This window comes from Anoplolepis gracilipes, chromosome 11, assembly GCF_047496725.1.
Source record: "Anoplolepis gracilipes chromosome 11, ASM4749672v1, whole genome shotgun sequence".
Lineage (NCBI taxonomy): Eukaryota > Metazoa > Arthropoda > Insecta > Hymenoptera > Formicidae > Anoplolepis > Anoplolepis gracilipes.
Genome location: NC_132980.1, coordinates 5,336,677 through 5,360,259, shown reverse-complemented (window position 1 = coordinate 5,360,259; position 23,583 = coordinate 5,336,677). Strand labels below are relative to the sequence as shown.

The window sequence follows — 23,583 nt, the reverse complement described above, 5'->3', positions numbered from 1 at the left end:
GATGATAAGGAAAGAAGGCAACAGTAAAAGAAATATAAATGTATCAAAATTTCAAATTTATTTAAAATTAAAAAATTTAATTACAGAATATAGAAAATAATACTTGAAGTATAGTTTTAATGTAAATATGGGTTGATTGAACCTTCATGATGATGATTCGACCACCAATTAAATATTTTACATAAATACATTTTGTAAAGCGCAATTTCGTACATGTCTATCGCAACGCAGAGTAGCATCTAATTTATTTAAAGCAGGAACGTCATCATAGTCGTTATCCAATATCTCGATAATAAGACTGATTCTCGCATCGTCTTCCAGTAAATTTGCCAACCATTCTCGTTTTTCATGTCCCTTAACATACACTCGAGAAGCTGCATCTTTCAACGTCACAGTCTCAGTGATTAAACGTTTGGCCATGTAGTATGGAATGTTTCCATCTTCCCATTGCAGATTGTGATGTTTTCCAATCAACCATGCAACTTGAGATCTCTCAGACCTCGTGAGCAAACGGAATGGTGTAAGACTCGTAAAAATATAATGAGACAGTACAGATCCTTGAGTCAGAATCGCAATTTCTTTCACGATAAATTTTTTTATCGATAATAAATCCTTGAAGATCCACAAACGTTGGCACAACCATAATGAAAAGATATTGGTGAGAACTACAACCAACGACTGATGTTAATCATCGAGTATCGCAAGTTTTATGTTTTAACATTGGAGGGGATAATTAGTGATCTATCGTGGAAAATTCTATAAATCTAATAATTCGTTACTCACTCAACTTTCTAATAAAGTACAATTATTATTATTATTATTACTATTATTATTATTACTTATTTTTTCTATCCTCAATTTTACTCCTGAGGGCCGTCCTTCGTTGTCAAGTGGATCTGAGAGAGTATAAGATACTTGAATGATATAATGAATACAGCGAAATTAGTAATGAAGTCAGTGTTAATTAAATTACGGCGAGAATAAGACTGATCTCTTTTGCTGCTGCGATAGTTTCGATAGTCCTTTCTTTACCTAATGAGGTGGGGGATTTTGACCTATGGAATGCTGTTGCTGTCTCTCTCACTCGTGTAGTACCGATTGTTCCGGTATGCGATTTTCCAATTTCGTTTACAGAAGATTCGGCCGTTGGTTGATAAGACTAGCGTTCCTGCTCAGTTTAAGAGCGCCTTATAACTTCATATAATATTCAGCGTATAATTTTGGTTGTAGGATAGATTTTTCTTGTATCGCAAGTTTTAACATTGGAGAGGATAATTGCTGATTCATGTAATTTTATGTATGCGAGGAGGAAGAGTCGTAGAATAAAATAGTGTGAAGAGAAACATTAATGTTAATAATAATTTTTTTATTTTTTACAAGTATCATAAAGTATATTATTTATAGCACACGTCAACAATTCGCAATCTACGAGTGATCCGCTATCGAACGCGTCACTCTCGCGTATCGCTTTCACAGCAACATTTACATTAGTAATATTGTTACGTTGCAAAACGTTACAAAATTGTTTAAACTTTTCATTAACAAGATGTGTATTTTGACACAACCATGAATGCATATGATCGATACATTTTTCAAAATCGAATAAATGTAACAATGTTTGAGGTTGCATATATAAAGACTTATTAGATAATGTTAATTTAACAATCCTCGATCCGTTTAATACAATCATTTGGATAGATAGATCGCAGATCCATAATGACTTTCAGTCGATTGTACATGTCGTTCAATGTCTGTACGTTTCTGCATCAATGAGTGCCAGAGTACGATAGGCAATACTACTCGATTGCCTCGGTTGTCACCAAGTATCAATTCTACATACGACATAGCTCCAACGCTTATTCCAAATATTTGTAAGATGTCGGGGTTAAGGTATATCTCCTCCCAAGTATGCAAACTGCACGACGAGATGAAACGCTATATAAAATATTAAAATATATTAAAAAATAATATTTAGAAAATAATTGAAACTTACATTTTCTTTGATTGAATTTCACCGTTCTTAATCGGAATGTAAAAATTGTATACGACAAAGCGTGAGATATAAATTTTTGCTAAATGAAAACATATACAGAATGCCGACAGTACGGATGTTTGCGCTAAAGAATAACGTTTTGCATAGTGGGTGGGCATTATCATGTATATTTAATTTGATTATAAATATAATCAGACGTTCTATAGTATGATGTGATGTAAGAAGGAAGGCGCTGTATGTGTAGGACAAGGAGTGCATGATGATAAGAAAAGGAGAGCATGATGGAAGGAAAAGGAGATATGAGTGCGAGAGAAAGAATAGAGAGGAAGGAGGATATCGGGAAGGAGAGCGCGCATGGTGAGAAAAGGACAGCGCTATAGGTGTAGGACAAGGAGAATATGATGTGTAAGGAAAGGAGAGAGCAAAGGAGAAGGCGACAGTAAAAGAAATATAAATGTATAAAAATTCCAAATTTATTTAAAAATAAAAAAAATTTAATTACAGAATATAGAAAATAATACTTGAAGTATAGTTTAATGTAAATATGGGTTGATTGAACCTTCATGATGATGATTCGACCACCAATTAAATATTTTATATAAATACATTTTGTAAAGCGTAATTTCGTACATATCTATCGCAACGCAGAGTAGCATCTAATTTATCTAAAGCAGGAACGTCATCATAGTCGTTATCCAATGTCTCGATAATAAGACCGATTCTCGCATCGTCTTCCAGTAAATTTGCCAACCATTCTCGTTTTTCATGTCCCTTAACATACACTCGAGAAGCTGCATCTTTCAACGTCACAGCCTCAGTGATTAAACGTTTGGCCATGTAGTATGGAATGTTTCCATCTTCCCATTGCAGATTGTGATGTTTTCCAATCAACCATGCAACTTGAGATCTCTCAGACCTCGTGAGCAAACGGAATGGTGTAAGACTCGTAAAAATATAATGAGACAGTACAGATCCTTGAGTCAGAATCGCAATTTCTTTCACGATAAATTTTTTTATCGATAATAAATCCTTGAAGATCCACAAATGTTGACACAACTAATGAAAAGATATTGGCGAGAACTGCGACGAACGACTGATGTTAATCATCGAGTATCGCAAGATTTATGCTTTAACATTGGAGGGGATAATTATTTACAGAAGATTTGACCGTTAGTTGATAAAACGAGTGTTCCTGCTCGGTTTAAGAGCGCCTTATAACTTCATATAATATTCGGCGTACAATTTTGGTTGTAGGATAGATTTTTCTTGTATTGCAAGTTTTAACATTGGAGGGGATAATTGCTGATTCATGTAATTTTACGTACTACGTTCGTTAGAGGATTGTCACATTAAAGAATAGGCGAAGAAAGAAATAATAAAAATCAGTAACAAAATATTTTGACAACGTTTTTTATAATATTGTTATCCGAATACGTCGAAAGAACGTATTTAACATAACTAAATTTGTGTGTGGTAAATCAAATAAATCTTTAACATTGAAATAAATTCGTAACATAGATTAATAAGGATAAAATATAAAAAAAGAGAGAATCGAAAGTTCGCTTAACATACATTAAATATAAAAAAATAAAGAGAGAATCAAGAATTCTCCTCGTACGGCTCACTCTTACTTCGCAAATACTCACATAAACTTTAAATCTTTTTAGTATCGATATCACACATACCTTTGACTGTCCGCAAAAGAAATAAAGATATAAACCAGATTTTACAAAATAATTAACAACCACAGTCCTTACTGTACAGATATAATGGACTCTTATATGTACGCCGGAATTATTCTTTCTTCTCGAATAAAGCGTTATTTCTGTCTTTGTTTCCGTGTTCTCCCTGAAAAAAGATAACTAATCGGGCCGGTACCTTCGTACCCCCTGCAATGCCAAATATAGTGAATCGGGCCGGTACTTTCATACCCCCTGCACTCACAGACGTAAAATTAGTCCTCAGACCAATGCTCTACAGCACTTCTTGGACACAGTTCGGCTGGTGATGCCTTTCGAAACTTCTCGAAAGAGAAAATGGTTATGGCCGACGATGGCCTGCGTAAGGTTGTGCGCACAATCTTTTTAGATGCAATTTCACACGTGTCACGATAAAGCTTATCACGTGGCGGTGATGCACAAGATTCCTCGAATGAATCTTTGTTCTAAGAGATGCACGAGGCAAATTGAACTTTGCCTCTTTTGTTCTTTTTGTTCTACAAAATTTCGTTTAGAGATAAACTGTAAGATGACTGTTCTTTAGAAAGGCCAGTGGAACTCTGTCCATTAGCACACACGCGCCGCCGTCTCTTTGTTTTTAAAACGCCATCTGCTTCTCTATAGGAGGCTCAGGCAAATTTTATCTGTCCAACAGTTATTTGTGGTCAAATATGCTCACCGTTTTTGCTTATTACATTAAACAATATGTTTTCGTCTAATATATTTCTTCCAATATGTTTAGATGTACTCTGTAGCTCTTTGTCATACGACACAAAATTTTGTTTCTGTGGAAGAGCGGGCAGAATTTTTCCTTGCGTAACACTATTTTTCTTTAAAGAAATCTACATCTTTTTTCAGAAGAGAAAGATAAATATTTTTTTTGGTTCTTATACGTCTTCTTTTTTTCTCGTTCTTGTAATTCATTTGAAGATAGACTTGTATCATTATTTGATGTATCTTCTACCAAAATTAATTTTTGTATACCTTCTTTGTAAGTATCTGAATAATTTTAAATAAAAGTGTAAAAGAAGTTATAAAAATTATTAATAATATATGCAATATTACATGTAACTAATAATACATACAAATTTATGTTTGATATTATTCACTTACTTGCAATGCCAAAAATTTTTACTGGTAACTCCTTCCAATCTGACTTTTCTCATAATATCTCTCTTGCAGTTATAGCTTTATTAATACGAAGCATTGTTTGTTGTAAAGTGACTAGGCTAAATACATGTAAACGTATCTGCGGTTTACCATGTAGCAGGTATTACCTGCAGACCATCATTAAATTCCGCAATGATATATTTTTCGTCATCCATTTCTGTGTTGCGCAAAATGAACGAAGATCATGTAGAAATTATGTATACATATTTTATTATAAAAATATGTATATTATGTTACGCACAAAATTATATTTCATGACATGGTGATTTATATAAATCTTTTACATATTTCAATTTTGTACCAATAACACAAATTTCTTTATTTTTTTGTAACATTTATAATCAGAATATATTTACCGTTTCATAATAAACAACAATTATTAGAAGAATTTTTACATTTAATAGTAAATTTTTTGATATTCTGAGATACTACGATTCAACATCAACATTATCAAGTATTGGACCATTCTTGTGTAAATTTGTACATGAATATATCTTATTATTATTATTATTATTATCATGTTCTACAAATAAGAAAATACAATTTTCAATTTCATTATAATCTTTTAATCAACTGTTGCAATGGCTTTTCATTTTTCCGTAACTGTCTTTGATTCTACTATTTACATATTTGCCCTTAATTAAACAATTATTAAACCCGGTATGACCTTTTATTAAATTCGGTATGACCTTTTATAGAAAATGTAAAAGATTTGACAATAAAGTCTCATTATTTGCTTTAATAATGCGATGCACCTGTCAAATATTTTACATTATCTATAAAAGGTCATACCGAATTTAATAAAAGGTCATACCAGCTTTAATAATTTAATGACATGAGAGTTTTTTCTTGTCCATCTCTGTAGTATTATATCGTATTATATTTCAGTACGTGATGCAGTTGCATCTGGTATTATATTTCAATTCACGATATTAAAATAATTAACGTCTTTTAAACAGTACAAATAGTTGATTTTTGTTTATTATAATTGATCATGATACATTTTATGTTGATCGACGTTCGTTTGATGTACGATAGTGATTCAAACATGGTTGGATCGATGTTCATCGCGGTTCGATAGATGTTTGTTTGATGTTTATTTGACGTATGATTGTGGTTCGAACATGGTTGGATCGATGTTTCAATTGATGTTGATCAATGTTCGATACATGTCTGTTTAATGTTTATTTGATTGTGTCGTGATTCAATAATCGTTTTATTATAATAATCTGTATGAATGCTGTGTGGAGAGGCAGTTGTCTTTTTCATTACTGATTTTTATTATTTCTTTCTTCGCCTATTCTTTAATGTGACAATCCTCTAACGAACGTAGTACGTAAACATACATGAATCAGCAATTATCCCCTCCAATGTTAAAACTTGCGATACAAGAAAAATCTATCCTACAACCAAAATTGTACGCCGAATATTATATGAAGTTATAAGGCGTTCTTAAACCGAGCAGGAACGCTAGTCTTATCAACCAATGGTCGAATCTTCTGTAAACGAAATTGGAGAATCGCATACCGGATCACCGGAACAATCGGTACTACACGAGTGAGAGAGACAGCAACAGCATTCCATAGGTCAAAATCCCCCACCTCATTAGGTAAAGAAAGGACTATCAAAACTATCGCAGCAGCAAAAGAAATCAGTCTTATTCTCGCCGTAATTTAATTAACACTGACTTCATTACTAATTTCGCTGTATTCATTATATCATTCAAGTATCTTATACTCTCTCAGATCCACTTGACAACGAAGGACGGCCCTCAGGAGTAAAATTGAGGATAGAAAAAATAAGTAATAATAATAATAGTAATAATAATAATAATAATTGTACTTTATTAGAAAGTTGAGTGAGTAACGAATTATTAGATTTATAGAATTTTCCACGATAGATCACTAATTATCCCCTCCAATGTTAAAACATAAAACTTGCGATACTCGATGATTAACATCAGTCGTTGGTTGTAGTTCTCACCAATATCTTTTCATTATGGTTGTGCCAACGTTTGTGGATCTTCAAGGATTTATTATCGATAAAAAAATTTATCGTGAAAGAAATTGCGATTCTGACTCAAGGATCTGTACTGTCTCATTATATTTTTACGAGTCTTACACCATTCCGTTTGCTCACGAGGTCTGAGAGATCTCAAGTTGCATGGTTGATTGGAAAACATCACAATCTGCAATGGGAAGATGGAAACATTCCATACTACATGGCCAAACGTTTAATCACTGAGGCTGTGACGTTGAAAGATGCAGCTTCTCGAGTGTATGTTAAGGGACATGAAAAACGAGAATGGTTGGCAAATTTACTGGAAGACGATGCGAGAATCGGTCTTATTATCGAGATATTGGATAACGATTATGATGACGTTCCTGCTTTAGATAAATTAGATGCTACTCTGCGTTGCGATAGACATGTACGAAATTGCGCTTTACAAAATGTATTTAAAATATTCAATTGGTGGTTGAATCATCATCATGAAGGTTCAATTAACCCATATTTACATTAAAACTATACTTCAAGTATTATTTTCTATATTCTGTAATTAAATTTTTTAATTTTAAATAAATTTGAAATTTTGATACATTTATTTTTTTTTACTGTTGCCTTCTTTCCTTACCATCATGCTCTCTCCTTTCCTTACACATCATACTCTCCTTGTTCTACACCTATAGCGCTGTCCTTTTTTCACCATGCGCGCTCCCTATTCTTTCTCTCACCATGCGCGCTCTCCTTCCCGCTATCCTCCTTCCTCTCTATTCTTTCTCTCGCACCCATATCTCCTTTTCCTACCAACATGCTCTCTTTTTTTTATCATCAATATCATACACTCTGTCCTACACATACACCACATCATACTATAGAACGCCTGATTACATTTATAATCAAATTAAATATACATGATAATGCCTACCCGCTATGCAAAACGTTATTCTTTAGTGCAAACATCCGTACTGTCGGCGTTCTGTTTATGTTATCATTTAGCCAAAATATTATCTCTCGCTTTGTCGTATACATTTGTAACCGAATATTTGAATCGATTTCATCATACGACAGCCGCACACACGGTGCTATAACTTTTGAATAGTTTAGTATCGCATAAACTACAACGCCTTCGGTAGTGCCATGAATTCTATAGTGCAATTTTTACAAAATCGTGAAACTGCTTTACCAAAGACTTATACAAGATCGCTAAAACTGTTTTTCAAGATCCGTGACAATATAGGTTTTTTATGTGATGTGATCGATGAAAATATCGATGTAGAACATATGCGATTTAAAGTTCCGGAAATAAGGCATCTTCAAAAAGTGAGGCTGCTACTGATAAAAAGAATAAGAAGGAAAGACTTTTTAGAAGAAAAAAGAAAGCGACTTGTACATAGTTCATTTAATACACACACACATGTGTTGAAAAAACTGATAAAGACTTAAAGGATCTTTTGTCTATCGACCTCGCTGCGTAATTTAAGCCTAGATGCCGGCGCGTACAAATCGTTTATTACGGAATTGCATCTGCCAGCGGTAATGACCGGCCAATTTGGCAAATTTTTATATCTTTTTAAATTTTTAATTTTAAAACATACACACGCACACACACACACACACTTTATATCTATACACATACACACTTTTTAAATAAAAATTTATGTTAAACTTATATATATATATATATATATATATATATATATATATATATATATAATACTTATTTCCACTTTCCTCATCTATCCCATCCTTCTTCCTCTGTATTAGATATAATTAGATAATAAGATAACATTTAATATTATAAAAAAAGTTAACATACAAAAATTATCTTTTTTCTCGCGTACGCCTTAGCGTCCGTCTTATCGCGCCTCCACTATCCTCCTTCCTCTCTATTCTTTCTCTCGCACCCCATAACACGCTCTCCTTTTCGCTATCCTTCCTCTCTATTCTTTTCTCTCACACCCATATCTCCTTTTCCTACCATCTCCTTGTCCTACGCTATATAGAAAGCCTATAGCACCGTCTCCCTCTAACGCGTTGCGAACGCCTATATCACCGTCTCCCTCTAACGCGTTGCGAACGCCTATAGCACCTTCTCCCTCTACCGCGTTGCGAACGTAATTATGTATTGCAAATATACATTATGGATAAACAGAGTGGGGTGATTATTTTATCTATAACACTTGACATTCCTCTCTCTCACCATCAGACCTTCGCAGTCAGTCGGAGAGGACACTCCCTCCACGTGCGGAACCATATGTATGCCTCTCCCCTCCTCCCTCTCAATCAGGGGGGTTTTTGGTACCACCCTTCCCCCTCAATCTGGGGGACATTTGGTACTTCCCCCTTCCCCCTAAATCTGGGGGGGGATTTGCCCCCCCGGTCAGTACGGTGGGCGAGGTACCTCGCCTCGTCCCACCCCCGCTTACCTCACCCCCCTCAGATCCCTGGATTAGAACTCTCTTATTCTATCTACTGAAACGTAAACACAAGGTAAGGACTCTCAATAATCTCATATATGATGAATATTTTTTGAGTATTTCGAAATCATGTGAAACCGTTGTTAAACAAATTTTTTTTTTCAATTCCAGTATCTCTTCTAATGTTGCCCTTCCGTTGTACCATTTGTCTTCAATATGTGATAGCCACGACGGACCGGAAAATTATGTCTGATTCTTGACAAGAGCATTCGATAATTGACTGAGATAAAGCATCGGCTGGGTTGTCTTCTGACTTAATGTGTCGCCAAATTTGCGGATGAGTGAGTTTCTGGATTTGCGCGACGCGATGCGCTACAAATGTTTTTAGGCGATGCGGCGGTGTTCTAATCCAATGCAGTGCGATAGTAGAATCGCTCCATAACATTATTTTATCGGGAACGATTCCCATTGCACGTTGCATCGTGTAATTTAGCCAACAAAAGTGCGCCACACAACTCTAGACGAGGTATGGTGGTCGATTTTAATGGGGCTACTCGTGACTTGGCGCAAAGCAACTGACAGTGTACCTCGCGATTTTGGGTTTCAGAGCACAAATATATGCATGCGCCATAACCTTCTTGACTCGCGTCACAAAAACCGTGAATTTGAACATTCGCGTAATCTGGCGTCAATACTAGACGCTCAATTGATATATCATGGATTAATTCTAACTGCGTCGCAAAGTTGATCCACGCGGTGTGAATGTCAGCTGGAATTGATTCATCCCAATTTAGTTTATTCCGCCATAAATTCTGCATCAACCTTTTGGCGTATAATATAACAGGCCCTAATATACCTAACGGATCGTAAATTTGGGCAATCTCTGAGAAGATAATTCTTTTCGTAATTCTTTCTGCGTGATTGATCGAGCGCGCCGAGTAACGTAGTACGTCGTTAGATGCGTGCCATGATATGCCTAGCGTTTTTAAACAACTCTCCTTATCTAATATCAGATTCGAATTTATCGTGTCGGGTTCTACATCGTTGATAACACAAGCGTTGTTGGATGCCCATTGTCGTATATGGAACCCGCCTCGAGATAATAACGCTGTTACATCATCTCGTACTGCGCAAGCTTCATCGATAGTATTAGCCCCGGTTAATAAATCGTCGACATATAGATGGTTTTTGAGTACTTGGGCGGCTACAGGAAATTCTGCGCCTTCGTCGTCGGCTAATTTGTGAATTGTTCTTATCGCGAGATAGGGGGATGATGATACACCAAACGTGAGGGTATTAAGTTGTAAAGTTATTTGATGACCGTGACGCCACAATAATCGTTGATATATCCTATCGTTTTCGTGTAGCCATATCTGGTACATTTTTTCTATATCGGCAGTAATAACATATTTATAGGTACGGAATCGTATTAAGTGTGTGAACAATGTATTTTGTATCGTCGGTCCTGTCATTAGCATATTTAAGGATGTGCCTGTACTTGATTTTGCAGACGCGTCGAATACTACCCGAGTTTTCGTAGTATCGCTCGTGGACTTGATCACAGCGTGATGTGGTAGATAAAAACCGTTATCAATCGGATCTTTGATTATGAACATCTGGTTCAAATCTTCTTGTATCACTTGCGAGTAGGCGTTTCTCAGACTATTGTTTGAATTAAATTTTCGCTCAAGAGAGTTTAAGCGTTTAAGAGCAGACATTCGCGATTCGCCGAGACGTCTCTCACTTTTGCGAAATGGTAATCGTACCGTGTAACGACCGTCCTTATCGCGTGTAACGTTTTCTAAGAAATGTTTTTCGCATTCGATATCCTCGGGGGATTTCGGGAACTCTGATGGGAGATCCTCGATTGTCCAAAATTTAGTAATTAGTCGTTCAAGGCTGGTTAATTGACACGTGACGTTTTTCACGTGATTTTGGAAAGTTATTCCGCCCGCTACTATCCAACCGAGACGAGTCTTTTGCAAATATAATTCGCGATTTTCTAGAGATAAATCGATCTGCCCGATCGAAAATAGTGAAATGGTTGTTGCAGATCCTAGTAATAAATCAACCGTTCGCGGTATATGAAATTCAGGGTCAGCTAATTTAATATTTGACAGCATTTTTATGAGATGACGTGGAAATATTTCGGCCGGAACTAAATTTGCTATTGTCGGGATAGATAGACATATTAATCTTTTTCGATATTCGTTATGCAATGATTGGATTACGATTGAGGTAATACCTCGTGATGCCGTGTTCGTGGAATTGATGGCACTGACCGTTGATGTGTAGGGAGTTATGGGGAGTCTTAAAGATTTCGCGAATTTCTCGGAGATGAAATTGGCAGTGGCACATGTATCTAATAATGTGCGGCATTTAATCAAATTACGATCATGATCTTGCACGAATACGGTTGCTGTTGTCATCAATTGAGGCGTCAAATCCGCGATATTTGTGGTTAAGATTGCCGATTCGCCGCTCTTTTTATAATGTCATTCGTGTTTCGTTTCCTTACATTCTTTTGCATTGTTTGTCGTCGATGTAGATTTGTTCGTTTCCATGTGTAAAAGGGTGTTATGACGCTTTTGACAGATGGCGCAACTGCTATAATTGCACGTCTTGCCGATATGTGAGCGCAAGCAATTGTAACAAAGCTTCGCGTTTCGCACGAACTCGATCCTTTTAGGAACGGTTAATTGTTTAAACGCGGTACATTTGAATAACGGATGTTGTTTATTTTTACATGCCGTGCAATTGGTTATTGTGCCGACTACGAACGCCTTATTGCATATCCGTGCTTTTTTACTGAATGTATGTTTATCGTCTTCTCGTTTTGACATCTCGCGAACGCGTTTGGATACTCGAACTGCTGTCTTGTATATGAATTCGTATAATTCGTCTTTGGAAATTTATCCCGGCCTAGTATTTCTTCCCACCTTTCAGCCGTGGATTTCGGTAATTTGCCTTTTAATATGTTCATGAGTATTTCGGATTCTACCGTGACTCCCAATGCGGCTAAGGATGTAACGTGTTGCTGCGCGTCATCAGCAAGTTTTGAAAGACCGTGGTTTCTTTCTCTACGAGGGGTAAGTTTAAAAGTAATGATAGATGTCGCGAAATCAAAATTTGTTTCACTTCATAAGAACGTTTTAATAGCTCCCACGCCTTTGCGTAATTTGAGCCTTCAATCGATAAAATCTTTAATTTATTAGCTGCTTCGTCCGTTAACGCGGATTTTAAGTATTGCAATTTTTGTACATCCTCTAAGTCTGTCTGGGAATCAATCATGGCGATAAAAGAATTTTTAAACGAGAGCCAATTCTCATAACGACCATCGAATTTAGGCAACGACGCTTCTGGTAACTTTACTCGTCGCTTTGTGTATACCGCCGTTCCCGAATCGTGCGGCTGTATCATGTTACTCGTATCGTCAGTGTCGGCGGAAGACGCGGGGGTTTGGGCGGAACGCGCGGAGATATTGAGAATTCTTTCAACCTTGCCGACAAGTGTGTAAAATCTATCTTGTACGTTCGCGAATTCCTCTTTATGTTGATCGCTTGTTTCAAGTAATAAGAGTTCGTCGTTAAACTCTTCATATTTATGATAGAGTTCTCGATTCATGCGTATTCTTAAAGCGGCTTTGTCGTATTGTTTACGTTCAATCCAATTAGTGAGACTGGTCATTTGCGATTTTAACGAAGTTCGTTTCTGAACGAGTAATTTGATTCGATTGGCCATAATGTTTTTTTGGAATATATGGGAAAGGCTGGAGATGTGTGTAGAGGAAGTTGTTTGATCGGTTATTCGTTATTTGTTTGCAATGTACTTACCGTTTATGCGTCTGTTCCAGCATAGTTTGTTCTTCGTATCGTTCTGCGTAATTCAATCCATGATTCCGTTGGAGGCGGTCTGACGCGTATCTTATGCACTCTGACTTGTTTATCTCTCGTTGTCGGTTATGGGGTTCACCTTTTTCTTGCGAACACCTCACAGGAGGCACCATGGAGTTTTGTACGTGAGGGTTGTAAATTTTCACATACTATTTTCGGTTAATAGAATCTTTAGTTAACACTTGGTGTAAGAGAGGACTCGGCCTTGATACAAGAGAGGACTCGGCCTCTTGATATATAAAGAGATTTGTAAAGAACTGAATTTAGTCGTATCGATATTTCACCGACAAAAAAAACTCTCTCTGATCGACACTCTGTCGATCTTGGATCGAAGCGGCAGAGAGATATCGAGTCTCCTCACCTCAGGTGGGAGATGGCCGTCGCGGGAGTCCCCGATTGGCTCTCGATCTTGCGCGTGCGGGTTTCGTCGGTGGATTATAGTGCTCGTTTAGCGGCATATTTAAAATGACGCATGTTAGCATTCGACGAGCGCGTCGAACGTTGAAATCGGTAGTGGGCTCACTAATATTATTATTTCTCGTCGCACCAGTAAATGTGACGAAGAACTAATTTTATTAATAATATGTTACTGCGTGGCTAATAGACTTGGTGTAGACTTCTAGATAATATTAGAACATCCCGCTAGTGACCGGCGTCTCTATTTAATTTGGTTTCCAAGAGAGTAAGTCTAATAAAAGATTAAAAATTATTTAACCTTTCGATATTTTTACTTTTATCATATAGATATGTTATCATATATTACAATTTATTGTTTACAGTCATAGGAATACTCTAGAAATGGTAACATATTTTACTGTAAGATCTAATGAATTCCCAAGTGGTTTTATGAAGCAAAGGTTTTTACTACGTGATTTTACCGCAAACAGTACTATATAGGTATACCATCAGCAGAAGAGATTAACCTCCAACTATGTTTGTGTCCTATTAACATAATTAATAAATTCATAATCTTGGCAAAGATATAAATCAATAAAATAAGCTTTATAAGCAAAAAAATTATTTTTTATTTTCGCGTTTCTAATCTTGTTTATATATTTAATCTTTTTTTTTCTATATTTTTTAGATGATGCTATATCTTACTGAAGACTCTCACTTGAAATCTGAAATATGGAAGTATAATAAGAATTCGTACGTGGTATGTTATCAGAACATGATGCATATTAATAATAGAGAGAAATCTATCTCGTGTTTCTCTGATAATATATACAATTATGTATACATAAATTATAAATATCCAGAATTTAGTGCAAAAAGCTATTTAAAAATTATTATACTTGGTAAAAATATTTAACAAAAATGTAATTTTTTCAGACTTTGCAAAAGAAGGAATCTCAAGTTCATGAATTAAGACCACGAGCAGTAAAATTTGCGGTTGGAACAATTGTAACACATAAGCATCAATCTACAGATTGTTCGATTGGCGTGATAATCGGATGGCATTACTATAAGGACAGAAATAATATTACGTTCTCTAGAAGAAATGGGGAAAATATATCAGACTATTATGTAATGCCATTGAAGATCTACAATACTTGTAGTGTAGAACAACAGACACATTACTTAATTCTTACCGAAAATAATGAAATGTGTTACGTGCAAGAAGGTATAAATATCGTTAGACATCTTCATTTTAAATTATATTTGTTTAACGTACGAGTTCCTCTTTTTTTACACAATAGGAAATATTTTATTTTGGTTTATATCTTATTATTTTTAATTTATTTATTTTACTTATTTTATTATTTCTTTATTATATTATTTTATTTATTGATTTTTTTTCTTATTGTTGATTATGAATAATTTATTCTATTCATGCTTTTTATTTTAGACGCTATAACTTTAATAACACCGAAATGGATCGAAAATAGCGAAATAGGTCGCTATTTCTGTAAATTTGAAGGCACTCATTACGTACCAAACAAAATGCTGGCAAGACTTTTCCCACACAATGCTGCTATAACTGCCGAAGCAATATCTAAAATCCCTTTTCTGAAATAGGTATGCTATTGACATTGTTGTCTCTTTTCCGTGATGCTGGTTGGTTGTTTATTATTAAATTCGTGTACTGCTTCGTTCCTGTTGTCTGCGGCTGTCAAACTATCCATTTTGTTTATATATATATATATATATATATATATATATATATATACAGGGTTTAATTTTAATCATCTTTGGCAAATATCTTGAAAAATACAGAAAATATGAAAAAATGTTTTAGACTAACGTTGAATGGTTTTGATGGTGCCAGTGATTTGACCTTGAGTAATTCTTTGAAGGTTACATGCAGGTCATCTTGAATTTTTTAATTGGAACACCATATATATTATTGCATATTCTTGTAGCTCATCTCAAGAGCTTTACATAACATTATGATAAAGTATTTTTTCATAAGTACTTTTTGAGTTATCGGCTCAACCTTGGGTCTTACCTTCATCGGCCGGATCAGCCTCGTGTTTTACCTTCATCGGCCGGTACACACCTTGGATTTAATGCTAATGCCGGCAAATACTGTGATTTTCAATCCTTATAACTCGTAAAGTGCTTAATAAAAAAATACTTTATCATAGTGTTTTGGAAAGCTCTCGAGATGAGCTACAAGAATATGCAATAATATATAGAATGTTTTGTTTCGAAAACTCAAGATGATTTTCATAAAATCTTCAAACAATTGTTCAAGTCAGTGGCACCACCTCATGTTTCCACCGAAACCATACAACTTTTGTCTAAAACATTTTTCATATTTTCCATAATTTTCAAGATATTTGCCTGACGCGATTAAAATTAAGCACTCTGTATATACAGAGTGTTCTCGTAAAGATGATCAATTTCTCGTAGACATGTAGAGCTGGTAAAAATAATCCCATAAGTTTCTATAAATGTATTTCTACTGAGATATTTGTCTCTAAAGTTTAAATTTTAAAATCATTTTTTTAAAATAACTTTTATATTACTTTGTAGATCAATAAAATCTTTTTTATATTATTAAGTTAAGATGTTTAAAATAGTACAATAGATTTTTTTTTATATTATCTTGAATAGAACCAGAATCGGATCACCTGTAAGTTTTTTAACTTACAAAACTTTAAAGCCGGTAGGGTTTTTTATTCTTAAAATATGTTTTTAGATTTTTCTGTAGGAACATCTTTTTTTTAAAGAAATATCCTTGTTTTATTTCGTTAAAATTAACTGTTTTCAAGAAAAATGTATTTGATTGATAGAAAGTAAACCTTTATTCATAATAATTTTTAAAATAGTACAAATTAACATTGTGTTGTACTAAAGAGAGAACGACTACTTGAAAAAAATTATTTATCACTGTAAACAAATAAGATTTGATCGTGGAATATTATGGCGGGTGAAGCAATCAGCTATTCGTCGTGCACGGAAATGCATTAGAGTCGGTGGAAGTCATTACAAACATTTCTTTAATTTGGCTAAATTTGTTTTCTTTTAAACAAATTTTAATACATATACTTCTTATGAAAAAATCTTTTAAAATCATATTTTTGTACACAAGAAAATGTAAGCCCAACATCTTTAAATGAACAGAGTTTGGATTCATTAGACATAGTAAGGGAAGAAGACATTGATAAACAAACATCACAAGAAATACAAAAGAACATTGACAATTATTTTGATAAACTTTTCGAAAAAGTTTCTAACTTTATAAAAAATACGTCAACACCTTTGACTACACAGACGTCGAAGATAGTTAAAAATGTTATTGCTCTCAAAGTATAAATAATGAAAAATAATTAAAAAAAAAATTATACTTAGTCAATTCTTTTTTATATAAAAACTCACGTGCTCTATCAAAATTATTAACAGTTTATAAATAAAATACATGCTACATTTAGAATTTATAACGTAATATTTTTATAATTTTAATAATAATTTTAATGTTTTCAGCAATCATTGATCAGCTTTAAACGTAATTCAAAGACTACTATAATCGAAGTTTAAATATTAAAATTTTTGTTTTTATTATAAATAACTTCACAAATCTGTTATTATCAGGTGATACAATTTGGAACAGCCTATACATAAAATCGATCTTATTGGATAAATTCTTTCTCCGTCGTTTCGTTTTGTTGATATTTTTCCGTAGAATTATTGTGTTTGACACGGTGATGTACATTTTCAAAATAATAAGAATTGCTGCGTGTAAAAATTGTGAAACCATATCAGCGATTCTGACGGAAATGCTTTAATAGCGATTGTATAATTGTTTTCTTACACACAAATATAATGATAGTACCGATATCTTTAATGAATTCTAATACACTTATAGTTATTGAAACAATGTAAACCATTTTTGAAGAAATGTCATCAAACAGCAAAAATTTTCACATTGTCATTAGAATCCACTCTATGACAAGGCTAATATGACAAACAGCATTATAAACAACTTTAGATACAGATTGGCCCTGCAAATAAATATAAGAATTTCTTTTCTATATTTAAAAATTATGATATAGGTGAGTGTTAATATCATGCTTACGAACATTCTAATGATATTTATATGGATAAAAAATTTGAAAAAATGTAATTATTTTACATTTTTAGATATACTAAAACATTACAGATCGAGCAATTTACTTGTTACGCAATTAACATTGTATATTATATAGAAAAAATAGAACATTAGGAGCGCTACGAGCGCGTATATTACTTTATAATCTATACTTAATAATAAAATAAATATATATATAAATATAAAATTAATTCTTTTTATTATTAAGTATAGATTATAAAGTGATATATGTGTAATATAACATATCAGTCTTTTTCATTTTTTCATTAGTTTCAAGTATTTTCTCCAACGTAACTAATTAATAATCCTAATCATAAATAATTTTGACTTTGAATTATAAATGCTTTAAAATCTGATTCTGACGAAAAAATTTTTACAACATTATAGAATAATTTATATTATAATATATATTTTGTTATTGCTTTATTTAAAATAAGTCATGTTTTTTAAAGATTACTAATAAATGACACATATTTCTTTTTTTAAAATATATATATGTGAGAGAGAGTGTGTGTGTGTGAGAGAAAGAGAAGATGCATTTGTTTTATGTACGCGTGATTGGTGTGTACGTATGATTGATGCATGATTGGCAGCGAAATGCGCGACGCGCGTATGCATACATGAGAGCGCGACATAAGTCCGCGACAATTGAATAGCAAAAAAAAAAAATATTATGACACATCAGGAGAAGACATTAAGACATTAGTGTGTGTGCAGTTTTATCGCGAGGTTTCTTTTTGAGGTGATTTAATTTTCCGTTTGATTAGTGTCCCTTTTCTTTCGGGATAGTTTAACTATTCAATAGATAGCAAGAAAATATTATCCCACATTTGGGGGCTCGTCCGGGATCGCGAGTCAAACGGGCCTCGTGCATTGTGACGAAAGACGACGAAGACATTGTGCTTTTCGACAAAAACGACGGTGTTGGACAACGCTTAGACGGGGCATTGTGCAATATATAAAACGAGAAGTACGTTAACCATCGACGTGAAAATAACGACGAATTATAGAGAGTCGAGACGATCAAAATTTCAACATGCCGGAGGTGACCGATTTTACATTGAGCGAGCTACGAAGTAAAGCCAAAGCACATGGATTAGCCATCGGCGGCACGAAGGCCGATCTTATTAATCGATTGATGGTAAACGATCCGACAGGCAGGTGGATAGAGAGCCACGACGAAAATGAACAGCGAGAAGCCGGCAGCGGTGGAGGAGAGTTTTACGACAGCGTGAGAGATGCCGAAGACGTTAGATGTGAGCAAGACGTTCAACCCAGTGCGCGTGAGAAAGAGCTAGCCAACCGCGAAAGAGAGCTCGAACTTCTTAGACGGGAACGTGAAGTCGAGTTCGGTAGACGCGAAAGAGAGTTGATGCAACGCGAACTCGAAATCGCTCGACGCGAGATCGCGATACTGCGACAAAATGAATGTGCAGTGATGACAGAGAGGGGGTCGCGAGTGCGGGAAACACGCGAAGAGCAAAGAGGCGAGGCGGCGATGATGTCGCGTCCATTATCAGGTATGAACATAAAAACAATCGCCGAATTGGTAAGCGAATTCGACGGTACGCCCGACAATTTCGACGTGTGGCAAAAACAAGTGAGTTTTATGAAGACCACATACGAACTAGCAGACGATGCCGCGAAGACGTTGATCGGAATGAAGCTCAAGAAAAAAACATTTGAGTGACTGCATTCAAGAGCAGAACACTTATCGATGACTTTCGATGAACTCATGGACGAGTTAAGAGGAATGTACCGCCCAAAACAGAACAAGATTGATTTACGAAAAAGATTCGAGACCCGAGTATGGAAGAGGGGCGAAACATTTCGAGAGTATGCGCACGATAAAGTTATAATGGGTAATCGCGTACCGATTGACAAAGACGATATGTTAGATTATCTAATCGAGGGAATTCCCGACCGAGCGTTATGCAATCAGGCGCGTATACAGTGCTTCACGACTAAAGAATCACTAATTGATGCGTTCGACAAGATAACATTACGGGAGCAACCGACGGCGAGTTCAACACAGCAAGAAAAACGAAATGTCATGTCAACGAAGTCTATGCGTGGTGGAAAGCGCGCGGAGGCCGAAAAAGATGAGTCTGTCAACGATGGAAAGAAGACAAATCGTAAAAGCTGCTTCAACTGCGGATTGTCAGGTCACGTGAGCGGGGAATGTCCCTCGAAGGGATTGGGCCCGAAATGTTTCAATTGTGGCGAATATGGACACATCGCGCCGAAATGCCCAAAGAAAAACGAGACAATAAAGGAAGTCTGCGCAGCAGCGTACATCCTGCACAAGAAGTATTCGAAAACAGTGACGATTTTGGACAAGAACATCGAAGCGCTTATTGACACCGGAAGCGATCTGACCCTAATGCGCAAAGATGAATACACAAAAATAGGTTCCCCTCCCCTTCAGCCGACCGAAGTACGATTCACAGGAATGGGCTCACCCGCCCACACAGCCATGGGAGAATTTCAGACGAAGATTACAATAGACGGACATTATTTCTCAATTCTTATACGTGTTGTTGCAAATGCTGTATCTCGCCAAAGATTATTAATTGGAGCCGATTTTCTAGGGTCGAGGAACTTTCACGCAAGGAAGGGTATGATTTACATTGACTCCGACGACGAGGACTTACCCGAGATTCTACAGATTAATGTGTTTGATGAAAATGATGTCGAAAAGGTTGATCTTTCTCACATCGAAGACAAAGATACGAAGGAGCGAATTGCGGCGTGGATCGAAAATTACAAACCTAATAAGACGACAGAGACGACCATAACCATGAGACTCGTATTAAAAGACGATACAGCGGTGTATCAAAAAGCAAGGCGTCTTGCGCCTGCCGAGAGAGACATTGTGAACACTCAGATCGCGGAGTGGCAAAATCAAGGCATCGTCCGACCCTCAACATCTGAATACGCCAGCTCTGTAGTGCTCGTTAAAAAGAAGGATGGAACGCATCGATTATGTGTGGATTACCGACTCCTCAACAAGAAGATTGTCCGAGATCGGTACCCGTTGCCACTAATTGAAGACCAGCTGGACCGGCTGCAGGGCGCGAAGGTCTTCAGTACCCTTGATCTAAAAAATGGTTTCTTCCACGTACCAGTTGAACCCGCAAGTATAAAGTATACAGCATTTATTATCTCCGACGGACAGTTCGAATTTTTGCGCGTTCCTTTTGGTCTGTGCAACTCACCGTCAGTTTTCCAACGGTACGTAAACGCAATTTTTCGAAACGCCATTCGAGACGGAATAGTTTTAACCTATATGGATGATCTCATTGTCCTCTCTAACAACCATGAAGATGGATTGAAAAGGCTAAGCATAATATTTGAGATAGCAAGCAAGGCTGGTCTGAACATCAACTGGAAGAAGTGCTGTTTTCTGAAGAGACGCGTTGAGTTCCTGGGTTACATCATTGAAAATGGTACTGTTTAGCCGTCAGAACGAAAAATTGAGGCAGTCAAACGTTTTGCTGAACCAATGAACATTCGACAAGTGCAAGCTTTCCTGGGATTAACGGGCTATTTCAGAAAATTTATTGCCAACTATTCGAGAATCGCACGACCTCTTTCAAACCTTTTACGAGCCGACGCCAAATTCAGTTTTGGTACTGATGAAAGAGAGGCGTTTGAGTCTCTGAAGACACATCTTAGTTGCCGACCTGTGCTTAATCTATACCGAATGGAAGCTGAGACGGAACTCTACACTGACGCATCAAAGTACGGCTACGGAGCCATTCTTTTGCAACGCGACGAAGACGATGGATTTCTACATCCGGTATATTTCGCGAGTGGTAAAACCACACCGGCGGAGGAGAAATATTCAAGCTACGAGCTCGAGGTATTGGCTATCATCAGAGCTCTTCGGCGATTTCGAGTATACCTATTGGGTATACGTTTCAAGATCGTGACTGACTGTAAGGCTTTTACTATGACGATGGGCAAAAAGGACCTTTGCGTTCGAGTAGCGCGGTGGGCGCTGTTATTAGAGGAATTCCAATATTCCATAGAGCACCGATCAGGACGAAGCATGAGACACGTCGATGCTTTAAGTCGAAATCCGCTTCCTGTCTGTTTGACGATCAACGAGAGTTCAGAAAGTCTAACGGCGCGGCTCAGGAATGCACAAAAAGACGACGACGACCTAAAAGAAAAGATCGAGAAAGCGAGAGAAGGACGACTCAAGGGTTACACTATGCAAAGCGGTTTACTATATAAAGATGTCGGCGACGAGGTACGTGTTGTGATTCCTAGGTCAATGCAATTGCAGCTAATACGAAAGATGCATGAACGAGCCATTTCGCAACGAACAAAACGGAGACACTCATCCAAAACGACTACTGGATACCTGGTTTAAGATCAAAAGTGGAAAAAGTGATTCAGAACTGCATTCCGTGTATCCTGGCCGAGCGACGACAAGGAAAACAAGAAGGTTTTCTTAATCATCTCGAGAAAGGCAGCGTACCCTTTGATACTTTCCACATTGATCACCTGGGTCCGTTGCCATCTACCAAAAAGTCTTACGCGCACATTCTTGTTTTAATAGATGCTTTCAGCAAATTTGTTTGGCTGTATGGAACAAAATCGACGACGTCAGCGGAAGTTATTGACCGGCTACGAAAGCAGTCCTATATCTTTACCAATCCTCGAAGAATCATCTCCGACAGAGGTACGGCGTTTACTTCCAAGGAGTTCGAGACTTACTGCCACGAGGAGGGCATCGAACACACTTTAACGACTACGGGGATACCCAGAGCCAATGGTCAGGTAGAAAGGGTAAATTGTACTCTAATACCGCTATTGACAAAGCTTTCAGCGCCCAACCCGAACGAATGGTACCGACATTTGGACGTTGCACAAAGATGTCTCAACACTTCACCGCATCGAAGCACCAGAGCAACACCTTTTCGGTTGATATTTGGAGTAGACGCACGATTATCAGATGACCCACAAATCAAAGAGCTCTTGAACGACGAGCTAATCACCACGTTTGACAATGAGCGAGAAGAACTGCGTCGTCAAGCAAAAGAGAACATCCAACGAACCCAATTAGAAAACAAGCGTAATTTCAATAAAGGCAGAAAGAAAGCCTTCCAATATCGTGAAAACGATATCGTTGCCATTCGTCGTACGCAACTAGGACCTGGTTCTAAGTTCACTCATAAATTTTATGGACCATATGAGATTATCAAAGTCCTGCGCAATGATCGCTACGTGGTGCGCCGGATAGGAGAAGGCGAAGGACCCAAGCAGACCTCATCTGCCGCTGATTCCATGAAGCCTTGGACAAGCGATGACGGCGAAGACCTATACCAGAGTGAAGAAGAAGATAAAGGCAGCGGACATTCGGGGCGAGTGTCCGGTCAGAATGACCGAGTGTAAGAGAGAGAGTGTGTGTGTGAGAGAAAGAGAAGATGCATTTGTTTTATGTACGCGTGGTGTGTACGTATGATTGATGCATGATTGGCAGCGAAATGCGCGACGCGCGTATGCATACATGAGAGCGCGACATAAGTCCGCGACAATTGAATAGCAAAAAAAAAAATATTATGACACATCAGGAGAAGACATTAAGACATTAGTGTGTGTGCAGTTTTATCGCGAGGTTTCTTTTTGAGGTGATTTAATTTTCCGTTTGATTAGTGTCCCTTTTCTTTCGGGATAGTTTAACTATTTAATAGATAGCAAGAAAATATTATCCCACATATATACGATTTATGATTAACTTTAGAAAACTTTAAAAAAATATTTTATACATTTTATACATCTCTTTAAAAGTAAGTCATACATCTGTATATACTAAGTATATTAT

The 23,583-nt window shown here is 36.4% G+C and overlaps 1 protein-coding gene and 1 long non-coding RNA gene across 2 annotated transcripts; one reads left to right on the top strand and one right to left on the bottom strand.

Moving 5' to 3' along the window:
• Positions 1–9,748: 9,748 nt before the first annotated feature.
• LOC140670850 (uncharacterized) lies at positions 9,749–13,305 on the bottom strand. Its single transcript, XM_072901634.1, has 4 exons — positions 13,133–13,305; positions 12,438–12,978; positions 11,818–12,175; positions 9,749–11,718 (listed from the first exon to the last, which is right to left on the bottom strand). The coding sequence occupies exons 1-4, from the start codon at positions 13,303–13,305 to the stop codon at positions 9,749–9,751; spliced, it is 3,042 nt and encodes a 1,013-aa protein (XP_072757735.1).
• Positions 13,306–14,294: 989 nt separating this feature from the next.
• On the top strand, positions 14,295–15,119 carry LOC140670987 (uncharacterized). The gene is made up of 3 exons (XR_012047653.1): positions 14,295–14,348; positions 14,525–14,816; positions 15,042–15,119. It is a non-coding gene; the product is annotated as an uncharacterized lncRNA (long non-coding RNA).
• Positions 15,120–23,583: the final 8,464 nt, after the last annotated feature.